Here is a 19,474-nt window from a genome sequence, read left to right as displayed (position 1 = left end):
TGTGTGATGAACTCACGGCTGGCGGAGAAAGGACTGATAATGAGAATTTCATGGATCGCATCATCCACTCCAGTATCGTGGGGTACGTTGAAACCGGTTATTTGAATTGACAATCAATTCATCATTATGGGACTACATACTCTGTAGACTAAGTCTGGTTGGGTACTTATAGTCCATACTACTATAGTTGTTTCCGAAATAACTAAGATAATTAAGATAAGTAAAGTAAAGTATATGTTTTCTTTTTTTTTTTCCCTCCGAGTCACCGGCCTGGAACAGTCCGTTTTGGGGGGTGGGCGTGTGGCCCATCAACGTTCTTGCTTTTGGTCTTCCCTCTCTCTCTATCTCCTTCTCTCCTGTTCTACCTTATATCCCTCATGTCTCTCTTCCCTGGCTCGTGAACAATCCAGCTCTTCCTATTGCTTGCGTATATTAAGCAGCCAACAACCGAGCGAAGCGATTGAAACCACGTTCTTCAGGTCTTCACCGCCTGTGACTTCTAAACCGTCAGCCCCTCTCTTTCTTCAAACCTGCCCTCAACACTCCTCCGTCAGTGACCCCGTTCTCCCTCCCTCCCCACCTCGTCTTCCCTTCTCTCACGCTTTCACTCTTGTTGATGAATAAAAAAGAGAAAGAGAGAAAGCAACTCAGTTCACCATTACTTTAACAACAATCTCTTATTTACGGTGTTCTAACTCTCCCACAGCCCCCAGTTCAATGATTCCCATCTTGCCGTCCTGGGCATAGTTCGCGGTTCCCCCCACCAAACTAGCTTTATCTATCTCTCCCATTCCATTTCTCCGAGGTACCTGCGACTCTAAACGTCCTACAATTGTTGCCCACCTCCCCCTGTTGTTCGTCATCGATCTTGTACACAGAAGCTCGAAGACAATGTCGTTTCTCTGACTAGTCTTGGAAACTTCAGATCGATAGCTGATTAGATCCTCGCCGCGCTGTCATTCGCCCCTCCCCCTTGCATCGTCCTTATCACTTGTTCTATCTATATTTGAGAATGTCCTCCGAACAAAGGACGACCCCTGCAAATATCCCCCGCGACCAGCCTGACCCGGTTCTAGTTGGCCCGGGCATCAAAGTTTTAGGTGAAGAGGCTTACACCAAGGCCTCAACTGCCACCCCTATTCCGGGTGGTGAGGAAAAGCAATCTTTAATTGCCGATGCGCCTTCGTACTTCTCTGCAACTCCTAGCGAAAAGATGTCTTCGGAGTCGTCAAATACTACCCCTACCACTCCTGCTCAGGCAGCCAAGGATGCGAGATCGAGAATTGAACTCTTGCGTCGTTTGAGTCTGAGGGAGACGCCCAAAGCGCTGGAGGCAGATCTACGTCAACAACACCCAGGTTTGCGTCTCTCTGGACGAATCATTAGCGCCGCCTTCTGTATCCCATACAAAGTTTACTATCGGCGAGAATCTTCTTGGGTGTGTATGCCCCGTTTGTTTATTCATTTGTACCCTCATTTCCCATCTTTATGACTTAGCGGAGTCCTTGACATAGATAGATTAATCAGTTAATAGGAGCTCAAACCCCGTCCGGGAACCTCGGCACTATTTGATTCTTTGGCATATCTAGGTTCCGAGGAGACTAATTGGTCTCATACGCTCGTTGGTTGGACCGGCGAAGTAGAACCGGTCCCGGAGGACACGGTGCCTTTGCAGCAAATCCCCATAAACACAAGTGCAAAGCTGCCAGCTGCGGCAAATGGTACAGCAAAACCCCTCAATAAGGCGGCAGCACCTGTACCTGTAGACGCCAATCAACGGCCACCCAGCCATCCTCTCCTGGATGGTCTCACAGTCAGCCAGGACGATAGAAGTCGACTAGATGCGCAGTTAAGCTCCGGGCGGTACGGTAAAATCGTCCCCGTGTGGCTGTCGGCTGAGACAGAAATCCCCCAGGATACAATCTCCTTGGAGGATCAAGGCAGATGGAGGCGATATGCAGAAAGGGAGCTGTACCCTCTCCTGCACTACAAGCAACATGGCCCCACAGATGGCCGATCCGAACGCAACTGGTGGGCGGATTACGTACGAATGAATCGGTTATTTGCAGACCGGATTCTGAAAGAATATCAGGAAGGCGATATTGTTTGGATCCATGACTACCATCTTTTCCTTTTGCCCAGTATGTTGAGGCAGCGGATCCCAAACATTTACATTGGCTTCTTCCTACATGCCCCATTTCCCAGTAGCGAGTTTATGCGCTGTCTAGCTAAGCGGAAGGAGGTGCTTACCGGAGTATTGGGTGCGAACATGATTGGATTTCAGACTTTTTCGTATTCCCGTCATTTTTCATCCTGCTGCACTAGGGTGCTCGGATTTGACTCCAACTCCGCCGGAGTTGATGCATATGGTGCCCACGTGGCCGTGGACGTCTTCCCTATCGGTATCGATGCTAAAGCAATCCAGAATATTGCCTTCGGTTCCTCTGAGATCGAGAACGCTGTGACGGGGATACGCAAGCTTTACGCCGGGAAGAAGATCATTGTCGGCCGTGATCGGTTGGACAGTGTCCGTGGTGTGGCCCAGAAGTTGCAATCGTTCGAAGTGTTCCTGGAGCGGTACCCTGAATGGCGCGACAAGGTGGTGCTTATCCAGGTCACCAGTCCGACCAGTGTCGAAGAGGAAAAAGAGGAGAACAAAATTGCAAGTCAAATATCCAATCTTGTTTCCACCATAAACGGCCGCTTTGGGTCTTTGAGCTTCTCACCCGTCAAGTATTACCCGCAATACCTCTCCCAGCATGAGTATTTTGCCTTGCTGCGCGTGGCTGATGTTGGTCTGATTACCACTGTTCGAGATGGCATGAACACGACTAGTTTGGAGTATATCATCTGCCAACAGCAAAGTTACGGTCCTTTGATCCTCTCCGAGTTCTCAGGAACTGCGGGGACCCTCTCAAGTGCGATCCATATCAATCCGTGGGACACGGCAGGCGTAGCTGGAGCCATCAATCAGGCCTTGACGATGTCCCCTTATGATCGAAAGGCAAGCCATCAGAAACTCTACAAGCATGTTACAACAAATACAGTCTCGGCTTGGTCCACACAATATCTCTCACGTTTGTTGACCAATCTTTCTTCGTTTGACCAATCTGTGGCGACTCCCGCCCTCGATCGAGCCAAGCTATTAAAGCAGTATCGTAAAGCACGGAAGAGGCTTTTCATGTTCGACTATGATGGCACACTTACCCCAATCGTCAAAGATCCACAGGCCGCTATACCATCCGACCGCGTCTTGCGGACCATCAAAACCCTAGCCGCGGACTCCCGCAATGCAGTATGGATCATCAGTGGGCGTGATCAAGCCTTTCTCGATGAATGGATGGGTCACATACCTGAATTAGGATTGAGTGCCGAGCATGGTTGCTTCATCCGGAAGCCACGCTCAGACGACTGGGAGAATCTGGCCGAACGATCGAACATGGGATGGCAGAAGGAGGTTATGGAGGTATTCCAGCACTATACCGAGCGAACTCAAGGTTCATTCATTGAGAGGAAGCGGGTTGCTTTGACATGGCATTATCGGCGTGCAGACCCTGAGTATGGTGCGTTCCAGGCTCGTGAGTGCCGAAAACATCTAGAGGAGACTGTTGGTAAAAGATGGGACGTGGAAGTCATGGCAGGAAAGGCCAATTTGGAGGTTCGTCCGACTTTTGTCAACAAAGGGTTCATCGCAAGCCGACTAGTCAACGAATACGGGACTGGCCCTGGACAGGCTCCTGAATTTATCTTTTGCTCTGGGGACGACTTTACTGATGAAGGTATGTCTAGTCTAGCTCTTCGCGGCTAGTTGACATCATTGATGATGGCTAATCTGTCACAGATATGTTTCGAGCCCTTCAAAAGTTCGACCTCCCACAAGACCATGTCTATTCCGTAACTGTCGGTGCTAGTTCGAAACAGACTTCTGCCAGTTGGCATCTGTTGGAGCCAGCCGATGTGATTGAGACTGTTACGATGCTCAACAGTAGCTCCACTCAAGACTACTGATATCGGCAAGCTTTCTCCTTTGGCCTCTGTGACCTTTGTGCGACCTAGGCTTACGACATGAGTGCCAGCTTTCCATGACAGAGCATCGGCGGTAGATGGTTGTCATGCTATAAATCATATTATTCTAGAGGCGTAGAGGAGACGGGTGCTTTTGGCAGTGGCCATTTGTTAGAGGCGTCATGATGAGGTTTGGCATTTGTCGTTATTTAGAGAACGTCTGTTAAGCGAAGTTGTAGCACTACCTGGCTAGGGTGGAGTATTTTTTTTTTTCCTCTTTTTCAATTCTCGTTCCCTCCCATCGTCGGTTAGTCGCAGAGTTTGGTTGCCTCCCTTTGCTTTTTTCACTGTTTTTTTTTTTTTTATAATATGTCATAGATGGATTTGCTCGGCCGCTGTTTCATAATGTGTTAGAGAGATTAGATAGACCAGAGACGAGAGTTATATAAGGACAGAATCTTAATGCTCTGCTAAATTCAGGGATAAAGCCCTACCGAGATACCGTAAGTGGTAGTAGTTGGATGCGCAAGCCAGTGGGGATACTCTTCCAGTATACTTAAATAAATACGTATGTTATTACTACTCCGTACGGTATGTAAATATCTAGCAAATTGTGGGGTCGAAAAACGTATGTACGGAGTACGTGCAAATCTGGGGCCAACACCTCCTGCTCTTTGGAAGTTTTCATTTAATGAATCCACTGATCGTCGCCTTTTTCGCCCCTCGGTAGTCGAGGCGGCACCCCAACTCAGGGAATCAATCACAATGACTGCTCCTCGGACTTCTGTGCGAAGTCAGTTCTATTCATCCAGTTCTTTCCCACCTCCCTCTTATTAATCAGCCCCTCCCCACCCCCCCAGGTTCCATAGAGCGCTTATGGAGTAGTAGTTGCTTTGACCCGGAAAAAGAAATAGAAAAAGAGGGAGGTTTCTCCACTGGTCATGAGCCCTATTCTGGGTCGTGGTTCCAATGGCTTCGGCGAACAAGCCGTGCAGGAACAACACGGCCCTCTTCCGTCAACTTTGTCACAAAATTTCTCTGGGCTGTCGGTAGATCTGCTTTCAAACCCTATGTACACAATTTTGGGTATTGATCTGTACAGAATTCGATCCATGGCAAAGCTTCCCTGATGGAACAACAGCTCAATTTTTCAATAGCCCAGAAACGTATTTAACACCTGGCGACCACAAGTCTACACGTTGTTAATTCACTCTCTGCCAACCAGCAAATATGTCGGACAGAATAGCCAATGGCACTAGCTATTCTCAGCGCATGATCAACGAGAAAGAAGACGGCGTACGCCGAGATGAGACTGCAAGCAGCGTTGGAGAGGCTCCCGGCGACAGAGAATCAAACGTGGATCACTGCCGGACGAAAGAGCTCTCCAAGACACCCACAAACGTTAGTAATGCCGGTGCGTTGGCCTCTAAAACATTGTCACTGGTCCGCACCAGAGGATCGAACAGAGAGCTTGGGCCTCCGCCTGATGGCGGCTTCCTGGCCTGGTCTCAAGTCGCCTTGGGTCACTTTGTCATTTTCAACACTTGGGGCTACATTAATAGCTTTGGCGTTTTCCAGACCTATTATACTGAAACATTAGGGCATCCTCCATCTGATATCTCCTGGGTAGGAAGTATTCAAATATTCTTGCTTTTCTTTATTGGGACTTTCTCTGGTCGTGCAACAGACGCCGGATACTTCAAGGTCACCTTGGTGTTGGGAGCGGTGCTGGAGTTGTTTTGCATTTTTATGACATCCTTGTCAACCAAGTACTGGCAGTTGTTCTTGGCCCAAGGCGTCGGACAAGGAATTGGCTGTGGGCTCATGTTTTGCCCTACCATTGCCCTGGTGCCTACGTATTTCACCAATAGGCGCTCGATTGCCATGGGTATTGTGGCCTCTGGATCGGCAACCGGGGGCTTGGTGTTTCCCGCCGTCGTCATGCGTCTGCTGCCTCAGGTCGGATATGGATGGACCATGCGAATCCTCGGCTTTATTTCTTTGGGCACACTAACGCCCTGCTTGTTCTTTCTGAAACAAAGGCTACCACCGCGCCAAAGCGGTCCGCTCGTTGAATGGGCTGCATTCAAGGAGCCTTCCTATGCGTTATTTGCCATAGGCATGTTCCTCAACTTCTGGGGTATCTATATCGGCTTCTTCTATATTGGTAGTTTTGCCCGCAATGTCACCAATGTCTCCCAGTCAACCTCAATCGATGTGCTCCTGGTCATGAATGGTGTGGGACTTCTAGGTCGGCTGATTCCGAACCTCATGGCTGACTGGTATAGCGGGCCATTGAACCTGCTAATCCCCTGTAGCCTAGCTACCGGGGTGGTTGCATACTGTTGGGCTGCCGTGGACAGCCCGAAAGGGATGTACACCTTTAGCGCGTTTTATGGTCTCGCTGCGGCTGGTATCCAATCTCTATTCCCTGCAACTCTCAGTACCCTCACAACAGACCTGAAAAAGACCGGCGTGAGGATGGGGATGGTGCTCAGCGTGGTGGCTGTCGCTGCTCTCATCGGCTCTCCGATCGCGGGGGCATTGATCCAACTAAATGATGGGCAGTATTTGTATGCTCAGATGTTCATGGGTAGTGCAGTTGTTGCTGGTGCAGTGACCTTGTTTGCAGCGAGAGTGGCCAAACTGGGGTTCTCCTGGCAACGGTCGTGAGGTTGTTGGAAAATGCACCGCATCTGGGGGTAATTCAATGACGACATAAAATGGGATATGTGTCGGTGAATGTGATGTGTGTGTAACAGACTTGTAAAATTTTGACTGTCTATAGAATGATAATATACTACTACTACCAATTGTGCATAATAGGTGATGATTTGTAGATAATATGGCCGATGCTGATTGAATCACTCGGTGTGGGTCACATTGATGCCTGAGGATAGTAACTTATTAAATCATTTGATTTAATTCCCCGCCCTGCCATAGAAATCCTGTGCGTGACTCAACTGTCTGTCTTTGGATTTCCTCGCCCTCCGGTTGCTTACTTTGTGATTCAACCCCTTTTTGCATAGAGTGGTCTGCCTCACTGACATCGTATTCTTGTTTTATTCGGTAAAGAAATAATCACTGAGAAGCGCCTCTGGGGATTAATTTGTTGTATGTACGTACATATAATCCGTTGTCCCCCCCCCCCCCACTCAGTCTTTCAAAGTCAGTGACAGTTGTATAACTACAGAAATCTCTTTAAGATATATTGCCTTGGATATAACTATATATCCTAGAGATTCTGGTACTTCCGTTATATTCAATACCCTGGCTGGCCCCTTTCTCTCCGACCACTCACATCATGGCGCCTCGTGGCCGTGGGAAGTTCTCCAAGCCTTCGCGAGGAGGTAGGCGCAATATCTGGGATTCTTCCCAAGCCATATGCTACGAGATTAATGTTAAGCTGATGCATGTTTGAAAATCAGGTGGGAAACACTTTAGTCGCGATGTTCAACCAGTCGACAAGCACGGTAATCCCGTCGGTCTATGGAGAGTACGTCAAGTCACGGCAGGGTCATGGACATAATTTATGCTAGAAGCCGAACTCCTAACATTTCCTCACAATGAAAACAGGAACCAGACGATGATGCCACAGCTTCCTCACAAGAGGAGGGCGGTGAGGAGGAGGAGGAGGAGGAGGAGGAGGAAGTGTCCGGATCAGAAGAAGAATCCTCAACGGAAGAAGCCAAACCTGGATCCAGCTCTCCCGCAGGTCCAGAGATGACTCGTGAGGAGCGCCGGGCAGCAGCCAAAGCCAAGAAGCAAGCTGCTATAGCGAAACGGAATCAGGTCCAACCTGGCGATCTGCCACCGTCTGATTCGGAGTCAGAAAATAGCAGAGGTAGTGATGGGGATGAAGAATTGCCCTCAAATCCGAACCACACGGCCAAGTCTCGCTCGCAGCTAAAGGACTCAAATCCGGACAAAGACATGTCACAGTTGTCGAGGAGAGAACGCGAAGCCATTGAGGCTCAGCAAGAACGTGAACGCTATCTGAAACTGCACGCTGAGGGTAAAACAGAGGAGGCTCGTGCAGATCTGGCTCGTCTAGCTATCATTCGGGAGCGACGAGAGGCAGAGAGGTTACGGAAGGAAGCTGAAAAAGAAGAGAAGGCAGAGCTAGCCAAGCAGCGGGCTGCAGAGATAGAGGCAAAGCTGAACGTGAAGAAGAAAGGTGGTCCAAAGAAAAAATAAATGAAACAGACAGCCTGCCTTGGCTTGGATACCGAGACTTTGATGAGGGGTATGGGATAGTTTTATTCACAGCTAGTTAGAAACTTGGTTTGGGTATAATGCTAACCGGCCACTGACGATATCATATGGACTGTACACAGAATACCCAAATAGATCGTTCATTCCAGAACGAACAATACGATTCCAATAGATAATTACCAGCGCGGGTCTCTCTATGGTTGGATATCCAGGCCCGCAAACCAAAAAAAAAAAAAAACAGCCGGAATGATGGCAGTAGAGTGCTGAGGATTTGGTAGATCTGATATAGAAACCGTAAGAGAAGTATGTGCGAGGTACCGTCATAGATATGCTGCAGACCCTTGCACGGGCAATGACAGTAAAGAAAAAAAAAAAAAAATAATAATAATAATAAAATGTATATATGCAATGTAGAGAGCTACTATACAATAGGCTTTCGCTCCAATAAACAATATATAGGAAAGGGCAATATATCCCTACGCTCAGATCCCCCAAAGCAGACAAAACGGTACAAATGAACATGAATATGAAACGTATCGAGAACGTCACCGTATACACCAACGCCTTGCTTGAATGAGGTACAATTGAAAGTTCATCAAATCCGACGGATCATTGGTAGGGTTCCAGAGGTTAGGCACCCCAGAAGAGCCCTTCCACGCTGCCTCCTTGCGCCACAATACCCCATCCCACAATCAAACTCACAAGCCACAATATCGCGAACGCGAGGATGGGAAGCAAGAGTAACTCGGTATTATGCAAGAACGGAAGGGCATTGTACCCCAAGAAGGTAATGTATGTGTAGTAGGCCAAGGCGGAAAGATAGAGCGTGTTCCCAAGGAACGTGGCGAGGAAGTTGCTCGGACTGCGCGTAAGAAGCGGCAGGAGAAGGAACTGAGCAACATACAGGTGAAGGTAGAGAGGGAAGAATGCCCGGTTGGAGACCTAATTGTAACGGTTAACTCAGCTCAAATGCCTGCTTGGCATCATCTTGACGTACATCAAAGCAATATCCAAATTCCAATTGATCCTTTTCGCCTGGTTGCACGAACAAGCCTTGTGCTGCACCACGTCTCCGTCCACGTCCGCCTCGCAACCCAGAGAGGGAGGCTGCCGCTCCATCTGGGCCGAAAAGTCGGCCGATGACAAAATACCCTATTGTCGACACCAGCAGTGATGATCCGATGAAATGGAGAAAGATGAAAAGTAGAGACAAGCGGACAATAGCCCCGAAAGACGGTGCATATGCGAGACCCCACGCGAGAGCTGTGAGGAGCAAGAAGAAGGACAGTAGATACGTGAAAGAGGGATCAGGCCGATGCCAGGTATTCTTAGTTTCTGTGAAGATAAAGCGACGGGTTAATATGACGTTATCGCTGTGAAAGTACGCACTTCTCCCATTATCTCCTCATCAATCGGGTTGTGACTGCCGGGTTTGTAGGTACCTACGTTTCTACAATGAAATGTATAATTAGCACACCTGCACTATAGCAAGACCAGAGATTAAGACTATGCTCACATGGTAGTAGATAGATTTAAAAACTTTCTTGGGAGCGATCAGCAGTGATGTCATCTCCCATATAGCCATTTCAAAGTCCATCTGCGGAAACTTGAACATCCTGCGGCCAGCATGGGGTTCGGATCAGTAATCGCCTACCGCGAATAATTCAAGTTGTCATACTCCGTGTTGACGTTATCGTCTAGCCCACGGGTATTCTCAAAGAGCGCACCTTTTGAAAAAACGCGGCATCCGGATGCTAGATCCACGGCTTGCTGGTGTTGTGCCGCCGAAATTAGACGGACTGGCGTGCTGGCGCGGAACCGATATGTGAGGATTCATTTTTGCGCAGTTTAGGAAAGCACTCGGGTACAGAATGAATGTCTAAGGAAGGGCTGGATAGCATGTGTCTTTACGAGTATTGGTGGCTCCTGAATCCCTTCCGAGGTATGGAGTCGGGGGGAAGACCCTCTATGTTATGTCATCCGCCAGCTGGTGCTTTCGGATCAACTAGCGGCCCGTGATGTATTACAACTGTAACCGATAATTGAACGGTTATCAATCACTAATGGATATATTTCAATATATATAGGTGTGTGTGTGTGTGCGTGCGTGGCTCTTGCTCTTGCTCTCTTTTCTTTAGCCAGAGAGGAGTCTCCTTCTCAAGTCATTTTTCGTATCTTGCATCAACATTACTATTGGGATCAAAAATTGGGGACTTTTACGGGCGATTGAGGAAATTTAGAGAGTAGAACACTAGTCCTATATATATCCATGAGTGGCCCATACCACAGCAACAGGTCAGGATGGAGGATCCCATAAGATTAATTGATGTTGACTATTCAAGTAAGCCCGAGACCTTGCTAACAAGTTGAATAATTGATTAGTATTCAATGTCATGTGCATCTATAGTCTAGTATGGACTAGTCTAGCAGCTAAGTACTAAATGATTAGTTGACTAGTGGTGCAACTGACCGGGGTTTTAATTGTGTTGGATTAGAGGGCAGAAATGAGAGGAGGGGGGGTGTTGGTGTGGGAAGAAGAAAGGGAAGGAAAAAAAGAGGAAAGAGATAAAGGAGGATCTGAAAGAGATGCAAATTCCCGGACATAGGACATCTGAGACTTTAAACCCGGCGGGCAAATAACTTCCATTTCTTTCCCCCTTGAGATACTCATCTAGTATACTTTGTACTACGTATGTACCTACTGGCCATCCTGTAGGAGCCTGGAGAGGGTGTGGTTCTGGCCAAGACTCCTGCTTGCCCCTGACCATCGGCACTAGCACCGCCTAGTACGACACTTCCAGTCCCAGTGTCTTTCTTTTGATTTGGGAATTGATCATGGATTATATCTGGTAAACCTTTGCCCACCTCCCCTGTCACGTTTTTTGATTTCTTATTTTCTTTTTCCCGGGGGTATGAAGTGGTCCGTCATTTGTTCTTGAAACCTCCCTCCTTTATTATTTACTCAGATAGCAACCACTAGTTCTATCATATGTACCTACTTTTCTTCCTTAAGGAACTAAAAAGAAAAGGGACAAAAATCATCGCACCACCCCCACAGTGGTTCAACGTATACCCACAGTTCCTCTACCTTGATAATCCCCGCCTGTATCCTTAGTCTTTTGGTTCCATTCCCCTTCCTAGTACGTATATTTTTGATGCCCTACCTATGCCTGGTGATTCTTGAGTGCAGCATGACACTAACGGGGCTTTATTGCTTCTCAAGCTTATAACAATCCACACGAGAGTACTGGGGCTTTTCTCGACCCCCAGTTGACTGTCACACGCTTGCTTCGACTACGGTTCCTTAACTTCCGTTGTCCATTCCAGCCGATCCTTACGCAATGACCGACAGATGACACATACCACCCTCTGCGTTCTGCCTTAGAGACGGCCCGTTTAGCATTCATGATATAACTCTACAGTCCAACAAGAGGGAATTCTATTGGATCCTCATAAGAAAAGGGTGGGAAGAGGAAGAAGAAGAAGATTAAGAAGAGGAAGAAAGGAACCAGTGACTTTGTACCACATAAGATCAACCCCATAGAGGAACATCTGCCTACAGCTTTTGCATTAGAACTCCCGAGTTGAACTCCTCTTCCACAACTTCCCCTGTCGCCAGACTTGCGGGCTTTACATCACCTTCATCGAGCCTATTCACGCGATCAGAGAGTACAAGAATGTCTCAACAACTTTCCGAGATGCATGCCAGTAATTCTCCCCCGAGTACGCCTTCTGCAGCATCAAACTACAAAGCTATGGGAAGGATGGCCCAGTCACGCCCGCCAGTGCGCGAAACTTTTCTCGACGAATACAACGCGGGTGATAACACAAACAACGGCATGGACTCTGGTGACGAGCGAGATCCCCATGACTTATCTTTGTCCCCTAAACATGCCGCTCGCACTTCTATCGTTGACAATATGCTCCTGTCGCTGGACCAATTTGCATCCTCAAATGCCTCCGTTCTGGATGACTACCGCCTGTTCAATTCCGTTTTTGAGTCAGATCTATATGGCCGTTGCTCGCCAGATTCTATGACCCAACGTCGTTATCGCGGCCATACCTTTTCATCGTCTCTGTCATCAGAACTAGACTACAACCCTGATGATGTAGCTGGTCGATACGGGACTCAGCCGGGCAGAGCTCGTCGGAGTACTAGCAGCTCGAATTACAATTCTAACCTTCGAAGATTCGGTAGTGCCCGCACCCCAGAAGGGCCAAGCTCGCGCGGCCAAATATACGATCATCGCTCCACCTCAGGAGGTGGTACCTCTGGGGTTCGCGGAACCAGACAAGGTAGTAAAGGGAGCTCCTCTTTAAACATAGATTTTGGCCCACCCCTTTCAGGAAATCATCGAGCGGACCTGGCTACTGAGCGGCGTTCCGCAAGCTTCGACTTTGGCACTAGACAACCAACCATTCCGTTTAAGGAGGCTACGATTGATTATGATCCAATATCATTCGACAGAGTTGACGCAGCCCCTACACCGAGTATCCCTGGTGGACCAAGAAAGTATCAAGTTTCATCACAAGGTGAATATCCCGGAAGTTTAGGCCCTCAGTCATCGCGCACACCGGTAGCTTCTCGACGGAATAGTGTGAAGTCGGCACGAACAAAAAGTACTGCAGCCATGAGCGGCCGTGAAAATGATTTGACGCAACTCGGTGCGCCTGTTTTGGAACCTCCCCCGGCTATACCGGCAGCTACGTTTGATCCGCCGGCCCCAAGTCCTACGATATCATTCAACAAACCTATATTTCCGACGCCCTCTGATCCAGCTCCGACCAGGGAACGTCCGGGCTTTTTCCGGCGTGTTTTTGGTTCATCCAAAAACTCTACACCTGGCTCAGAAAACAATCAGGTTGATCTTGTATTCTCCCAAGATAACGATCTACGGGATTTCAATGGTTCCACTACAAATACCAAGGACCGGAGACAGCCATTGAAGAGTAGCACGGCGGGTACTACTACGGTCCGTCAAGGGACCCATCAAGTGGTGAACAAGAAATCTTCATTCTTCCGGCGACGGAAGAGATCGGTGACTGAGAGCGTACTCCCCCCTATTCTAATTCCCCCGGAGTCTGGCTCAAGGCCACATGAAGTCACAAAGCCACAACCTAGCCCTGTGAGTAGTTTAAGGAAGGTGATGAACCCATATCTTGCAGATGCTATCGCTCCAGGGCTGTTCCCTTCCAAAGAATCCCATAGCCGAAACATAGGCACTGATAAACAGGAGGACAAAGGCCTTGATTCACCTGCAGAGAAATCAAAAGAAAGTTTTCATGCTGCAGGTAGAGTGCAGAGACCCAAATACAGCCTTTACCCCGCCGCTTCCCCCAGTGCACGTGATACATCGACTCTGGGAAATAAGATCGGAGACGAGGATATTCCCAAAGTGAATCACATGAATTCCACATCTTCAGCCAGTCCAGAACTGCTGCTTCCCAGGGATGGCATCGGTTCACGCGACAGTGGGCCAGACTCGGAGAGTGATCGTGCAGGTGGTGTCCGGAACAGGTTGACGCCACAAGACCTTAGTGTTCCGTCCCTATCACCCGTCGTTGAGCGTTTCTCTCAAAAGAGTGTGTCGCCTATAGCAAGTCCCGAGGAGACATGTACGATAAATCCAGGGGAGCCGGAAGAAAAAGTTAAGCATCAGAGCGGACCCAGTCTGTACGACCGCGAAGACGAATCCAGCCTGAAATCGCCTCCTGTTGATACCAGTGGCTCATTGAAAGTATCGACATCAAATATCTCGAATTATTACACAGCTTCCAGCACACCCGTGGTCTCTCCGGTAGAGTCAAAGTCCGCTGAAGCACCGGAGAGCAAAGTTGATTGCATTGATGACGTCCCGGAGTATCAACAGGGAGATTCAGAAAAAGAACAGGCTCAAAAGCTCTACGACAGTCAAGATCAAGTTGTGGGAAATGAGCCGGCTGCTGCATGGCTCGGTGATCCGGACCGCGCTACGATTCGCAAGGCATACATGGAGTTTTTTGACTGGTCCAATATGAATATTTTGGCGGCCCTTCGAAGTCTATGTAACCGGCTTATATTAAAGGGAGAGACACAGCAGGTTGATCGAGTTCTAGATGCGTTTTCCATACGATGGTGTGAGTGTAACCCTAACCATGGGTTCAAGGCTTCAGGTATGTCCACCTTACTCTATTTTTCCGTGCTCTTATGCGATATGATGCTCAGCACATCATTTTTGTAGATGTTGTGCACACTATATGCTACTCCCTTCTTCTGTTGAACACCGACCTTCACCTTGCGGATATTGAACAGAAGATGACCAAAGCCCAATTTGTTCGGAACACGATGCCCACTATACATCGCGTGGCCTTCGACGCGGCCCCGGATGGGTTTGAAGCACTCCATGTAGCTCACAATAAATCGAAAGTGTCGGCCCGGGAATCTCTGACGTCCCCTATGGACGAGTCCGATCGTGGGAATATGGCCGCTGATAAGCCAACAAATGCGCCAGCGAAGCTTGTGAACCGACTTTCTCGGACTGATCTCTCCGTCAAATTGTCAGGTGATCCTGAAACTAACACAGGCCCGTTGGTAAATGTGCCATTTAATGGAACCGATAAAGCCTGGGGCCAGCAAGTTGAAACCGTTCTGAGGGACTTTTATACTTCGATTCAGAAGCAGAGGCTCCCCCTTCATGGTGCTCAAGTAGAGAAAGAGGCGTCTCGAATCTCATCGAACCATTTATTGTCCCCTAATCCGAGTGGTTTGCGCAGAAGCCCCAGCACCGTGAGCAGGAGCGGTTCCGACATCTACCCACGGGGCCGCTCAGCCGACTCCCGCTACGGCGCCGCGCGTTGGTCTTCCAAAAACCGGTCACGGGCGAGATTATACCCTCCTTCCGTCATGGGTTCCAGCCGAACCAGCCTGGAGGAGCAGTCGTCTTTCTGGAGCCCGTCTGCCTCCAGTACTTGGAGTAAGCAATCTTTGGGCAAGTTAACATCTGTCTCAGTGGACTCATTCGGATCAGACTATATGCGTGGCGACTATCAGCAATCTATTGGATTCGCTAATGCACTAAGTCAAGCGATAATCCGGGAGGACTCTGCCTATTCCATCGCGAGCACCGAGGAGATCGAGGGAACCATACCGCTTCTGGAAGACGAGACTCTCCAACTTGCTGGCGCTCCTTGGGCCAAAGAAGGGAGCCTAAAGCATAAGCAACACTTGGATTCGACTGATAAGAGGGCTAAGGACCGAAACTGGAACGAATGCTTCGCTGTGATACAACAGGGTTGGATGCGGCTGTTTTCTTTCAATTCGTCCACGAAGTCCGTTCGGCATAAGTCAAAACCCCACACACATGGTGGAGTAGTGGTGGGAGGAGGGAACTGGACAGAGAATGCTGAGGAGATAAGGAAATTTCTCCTACGTCAAACCCTCGCAAGCGTACTTCCATCCCCCGGTTACTCTAAGTCCCGCCCGCACGTCTGGGCTCTGAGTCTACCTAATGGCGCAGTACACCTATTTCAGGCTGGCACTCCGGAGATCGTCCATGAATTCGTCTCTACAGCTAACTACTGGAGTGCGAGGTTATCCAAAGAGCCTCTGGTTGGTGGAGTTAGCAATATGGAATACGGCTGGAGTGATACAGTCATCAACAGTGCCTTGATAACGACGGAGAACAACAACAACAACAACAACAACAACAACAACAACAACAACAACAACAACAACAACAACAACAACAACAACAGGTCGCCACCGTCCTCGTCTGGGGCACGACCTAGCATTCAAAGTTCTATCCGGAGCTCTATTGACCAGCAAGGCGGTGTACGCCCCAGGCTTCCAGCCGATCGAGTAAACATCAGCGACTGGGCTCCGCCCCAGCAGAGTATGGTCGCTTCAAACTTACCTGAAGCTGACCAGCTGAAGGCTTTGCGAACGTATGTCAAGAATGTTGAGGATGAACTACAGCGACATAATGAGCTCCGACCGGCCATGGTTCTGGCCTTTTCTCCCAGGCATCCAAATGCCACAAAGTCCATGGCCAACTGGGAGCGTAAATCATCGTACTTACTGCGAGAAAATGTGAAGTTTCGCACATACATTGAGACTCTACAAAGGGCACTCGACCTCAAAAACAAAATATATGCTTCCCGCGAGGAGAGCTCACCTTCCACATAAAGGAGTTTTTCCATCATTGCAGGTCAATGCAGAATACATGGCACGCCTTTCTCCCAACTATCACTCATGGATTTTATGGAGTCGTGTGTATGCGATTCCCCAACCATTGGTCGTTCTCTTGCGCTTTCTTATATGTCATTTTCCAGTCTCCATCATCTCTTGCTAATGGTTGGCTTTCCTTTTCCTCTGTCACTTTTCCCCTCCCCCTTCTGTATCCTGCTTTTCTCCTTCCTTTTGAAATATTTACGAGACTTACGTTATGGGTACGACGAGTGTCATTTGGTTTGGTTCCTCTTGATGTGGATATATATAGCATTACTAGTCCAAGTAGCGTGAATATCTATCCAGTGTAGATATTTATAATTTAATCATACACACTTTTTTTTCTTATTTGTTTTCTGTGGTACGTACTAGTACTGGTACAACCACCTGACTGATTGGTGCCCATGAATTTGGAACTTAATGACTGGCTCCTTACTGATACGCTCCTTTCCCCTCTCAAATAAAATGTACTCTTCCGCCACAGTCAATCCTGTCACGTTTTTCTTTTCTTTCTCTCTCTTTCTCTCTCTCTTTATTTTGATTTTGATTTTGGTTTTGAATTTTTTTTTCCTTCTGAGCAGAGTCGTAAGCCATCGAAATATTCTCGGAGGGCAAAAGACGAAATAAACTTACTTCAGAGTTGCCGGGCCTGAAGCAAGACCGGCGGAAGTCTAAACTTAGGTGATCACGCTAAGGCTACCGAGTTAAGTGGGTCAATAAAGCCGGGCTTTCGCCATTAGGATTCTAGGGATTCAAGGTCGAAGTGGAGAAAACAAACACGGTGCCCAGACTCCGTCACCATGTCGACAGGGTCCGCTCAACTGCCATCTCCTTCTTTCGGGACCCTCAATGCGATTGAATTTGCGCTCTCACCGCCACCTTCCTCGCCCGTTGGAAGAAGCTCGGATACTGGAAACGAACTTTTGTCCCTGGAGGACGAGTTCTACGCGACCGACATAATGGAGGAGGGGCACACGCGGAGAGAACATCTCCTAACAAACTCGAGTACAACCGGTGTAGATGGTGGAGCTCACTACACACAAGACGAAACAATAGCAGACGCGAAACGAGATGGCCGATCTACACCTGCTGTTGAGCAGCAGGATCTTGACGACTCGAATGCTTCCCTAAATCTACCTCCGCTACCCGATAACGATGACAGCAGTCTTTTACTCCTGTCCAGCGATGACGGTGACCACGAGCGCATGGTTAACCAGACCTTGATGGAGGAGAAAGAAATGCGAAGAAAGTTAATGGACATGGAGTCAAGTTTCCTACCGGAACCCTCAACAATTCAAATTGTTCCAAGGAACCAGCACTCGAGTGCCGACGATACCTATCTGGTTGGAGTTGATGAGCGTGCGCCAGAATTCGACAAGCCAGGCCATGTTCAGTCGTCCTTTGTGGTACCAGATGGCTCAAGTTATGATATTACGTCAACCTATGATGGCGTTCCGATACCACAAACCCCCAGTTTGAGGCCTGAGGAGGATATGACTGTAGACTCCGAGACTACCCCTGCGCCCCCCTCCGAGTGGCAGGAGAATAATGAGAAGGATTTAGAGACGGTGCAGTCATCACCCGCGGCACAAGCGGCGGCTAGGACCGTAAATCGGAATCAGCTCTCAACATCTGAAGGTCCTCGCCAAATTGGCCAGTTTTTCGAGGAGCCAACAGATGAGCCACCTGTATTCGACTTAAATAAAACCCAACAGCCAGCTCGTCAGGACTTTCGCACGACGTCGGGGAGCCTTTCTCCTTCGCAGGCAGGACCCCTCAGCGGAAATGCCAACTATGAAGTGGAGGCGGCTTCACGCACAAGCAGCCGTAGAGGGAATAGACCGAAATATTTGACCAGTCGCCAGTCAGTCCACCGTCTCTCTTATTCCTCGGTGACAAGCAACAATACAGAAGTGAATAGTGATGCAACATTGGGTGCTGACTACGCGCTTCAGTCGGGAGGTGCAGTACCAGGTAACACTGGCACTGTCCAACATGAACAGCGTAACAACCTGGCTAGATCAGTGAGTTTAGGGAGTATGGCTTCCGGTATTTCTGGGTATAGTGATGAAAATATCCTCGATAAGAGAAATCCTAGCAGCACTACGGAAAGCGGCTTAGATACCTTAAACGAGGAGGAAACACCTTTGCAGTCACGTCTCGGATCATCCCAGCAAAAGCACGGACAAAACCAAGAGGAACCTATGGCTGAAGATACCACCGGGCTAATGACACCTAAAGCAAAAGCGCAGGATATCAGTTTCCCCACAGATACGGCCATCGCAGAACGTGTCAAAGATGTCCAGGTACCAAGCACATTTGTGAAGCAATTTAGAGAAGACTATGCTGGCCGTGGATTATCACCAGACAAGCGTGCAGGTGCCACTCCAGCCTTTGCAAGGAGTGGCCGGTCCATGACCCTCAAAGAGCAAAGCAGCACCATTGATCGTCTCTCCAAAGAGAACTTTGACTTGAAGATGAGAATTCATTTTCTCAATGAGGCGTTGAATCGCCGCTCCGAGGAAGGAATAAAGGAAATGATTTCGGAGAATGTTGAGCTAAAGTCAGATAAACTGAAACTTCAGAAAGACAGCCAAACTCTGAAAAGGAAAATCCGTGATTTAGAGAAGCAGCTCAAAGACCAGCAGTCTGACAAGGAATCTATGGTGAATCACGATCCTGAAGGATCTGACGACGATGGTCGTGAACCAGCACAAGAAGAAGAGATACTATTTTTAAGAGAGAGAGTAGAGGTTTATGAGCTCGAGATTGAGAGACTAAGATCCGAAAGTATTGCCAGAGAAAGCGAGAAGAGGAAATTGGCAGAAATCCTTAAATCACTTAATGATGGAAGACCAATGGGTTCGGATGTAGGAGCAAGGGAAGAGAGGGTGAGTGCAGGTTACTCCCAGTTTTTGGCTGCCTTTGTGCTGAATTGAATGCTATAGGACATGTGGAAAGACATGCTCGAAGCAGAGACGGCTGCTCGAGAGCAAGCAGAGGAGGAGAACAAAAGGCTACGAGAAGATGCGCTACGCCTCAAGAGTG

The 19,474-nt window shown here is 48.6% G+C and overlaps 6 protein-coding genes across 6 annotated transcripts; 4 read left to right on the top strand and 2 right to left on the bottom strand.

Annotated features, from left to right (window-relative positions):
- Positions 1 to 1,213: 1,213 nt before the first annotated feature.
- orlA (putative alpha,alpha-trehalose-phosphate synthase subunit Tps2) lies at positions 1,214 to 4,008 on the top strand (the record flags this gene model as incomplete). Its single annotated transcript, XM_032070698.1, has 3 exons — positions 1,214 to 1,438; positions 1,535 to 3,779; positions 3,842 to 4,008. The coding sequence occupies 3 exons, from the start codon at positions 1,214 to 1,216 to the stop codon at positions 4,006 to 4,008; spliced, it is 2,637 nt and encodes an 878-aa protein (XP_031925326.1).
- An 840-nt stretch (positions 4,009 to 4,848) lies between these two features.
- BDV27DRAFT_131865 (putative MFS monocarboxylate transporter) lies at positions 4,849 to 6,778 on the top strand. The gene has a single exon (XM_032067732.1). The coding sequence runs from the start codon at positions 5,236 to 5,238 to the stop codon at positions 6,676 to 6,678; it is 1,443 nt and encodes a 480-aa protein (XP_031925325.1). The 5' UTR covers positions 4,849 to 5,235; the 3' UTR covers positions 6,679 to 6,778.
- Positions 6,779 to 6,986: 208 nt separating this feature from the next.
- Positions 6,987 to 8,238, top strand: BDV27DRAFT_20232 (PDGFA associated 1 family protein). The gene is made up of 4 exons (XM_032075993.1): positions 6,987 to 7,119; positions 7,199 to 7,355; positions 7,434 to 7,501; positions 7,582 to 8,238. Exons 2-4 carry the CDS (start codon positions 7,310 to 7,312, stop codon positions 8,200 to 8,202), a joined length of 735 nt encoding a protein of 244 aa, XP_031925324.1. The 5' UTR covers positions 6,987 to 7,119; positions 7,199 to 7,309; the 3' UTR covers positions 8,203 to 8,238.
- A 350-nt stretch (positions 8,239 to 8,588) lies between these two features.
- Positions 8,589 to 10,148, bottom strand: BDV27DRAFT_131861 (unc-50 family protein). Its single transcript, XM_032067731.1, has 4 exons — positions 9,948 to 10,148; positions 9,737 to 9,836; positions 9,218 to 9,547; positions 8,589 to 9,162 (listed from the first exon to the last, which is right to left on the bottom strand). Exons 1-4 carry the CDS (start codon positions 10,055 to 10,057, stop codon positions 8,851 to 8,853), a joined length of 852 nt encoding a protein of 283 aa, XP_031925323.1. The 5' UTR covers positions 10,058 to 10,148; the 3' UTR covers positions 8,589 to 8,850.
- A 1,911-nt stretch (positions 10,149 to 12,059) lies between these two features.
- BDV27DRAFT_147170 (Sec7 domain protein) lies at positions 12,060 to 16,384 on the top strand (the record flags this gene model as incomplete). The annotated part of the gene is made up of 2 exons (XM_032070697.1): positions 12,060 to 14,373; positions 14,442 to 16,384. 2 exons carry the CDS (start codon positions 12,060 to 12,062, stop codon positions 16,382 to 16,384), a joined length of 4,257 nt encoding a protein of 1,418 aa, XP_031925322.1.
- A 1,923-nt stretch (positions 16,385 to 18,307) lies between these two features.
- On the bottom strand, positions 18,308 to 19,314 carry BDV27DRAFT_131858 (uncharacterized protein). The gene has a single exon (XM_032067730.1). It carries the CDS (start codon positions 18,705 to 18,707, stop codon positions 18,378 to 18,380), a length of 330 nt encoding a protein of 109 aa, XP_031925321.1. The 5' UTR covers positions 18,708 to 19,314; the 3' UTR covers positions 18,308 to 18,377.
- Between the last annotated feature and the right edge of the window lie 160 nt (positions 19,315 to 19,474).

Source organism: Aspergillus caelatus (genome assembly GCF_009193585.1).
Source record: "Aspergillus caelatus strain CBS 763.97 unplaced genomic scaffold BDV27scaffold_148, whole genome shotgun sequence".
NCBI classification, from domain to species: Eukaryota; Fungi; Ascomycota; class Eurotiomycetes; order Eurotiales; family Aspergillaceae; genus Aspergillus; species Aspergillus caelatus.
The sequence above is the reverse complement of the archived record's forward strand: the minus strand, read 5'-3'. Positions and strand labels throughout refer to the sequence as shown.

Excerpts from the sequence above, each read along its gene's own strand:
- BDV27DRAFT_131861 (XM_032067731.1), bottom strand. The coding sequence starts at position 10,057 with ATGAATCCTCACATATCGGTTCCGCGCCAGCACGCCAGTCCGTCTAAT. Across the intron at positions 9,837-9,947 it reads ATGCCGCGTTTTTTCAAAAG|GATGTTCAAGTTTCCGCAGA; the intron begins GTGCGCTCTTTG and ends TGCTGGCCGCAG. Across the intron at positions 9,548-9,736 it reads TTAAATCTATCTACTACCAT|AATACCTGGCATCGGCCTGA; the intron begins GTGAGCATAGTC and ends ACAGAAACTAAG.
- BDV27DRAFT_20232 (XM_032075993.1), top strand. The coding sequence starts at position 7,310 with ATGGCGCCTCGTGGCCGTGGGAAGTTCTCCAAGCCTTCGCGAGGAG. Across the intron at positions 7,356-7,433 it reads CTCCAAGCCTTCGCGAGGAG|GTGGGAAACACTTTAGTCGC; the intron begins GTAGGCGCAATA and ends TTTGAAAATCAG. Across the intron at positions 7,502-7,581 it reads ATCCCGTCGGTCTATGGAGA|GAACCAGACGATGATGCCAC; the intron begins GTACGTCAAGTC and ends CAATGAAAACAG.
- BDV27DRAFT_131858 (XM_032067730.1), bottom strand. The coding sequence starts at position 18,707 with ATGGCCGTATCTGTGGGGAAACTGATATCCTGCGCTTTTGCTTTAGGT.
- BDV27DRAFT_131865 (XM_032067732.1), top strand. The coding sequence starts at position 5,236 with ATGTCGGACAGAATAGCCAATGGCACTAGCTATTCTCAGCGCATGATC.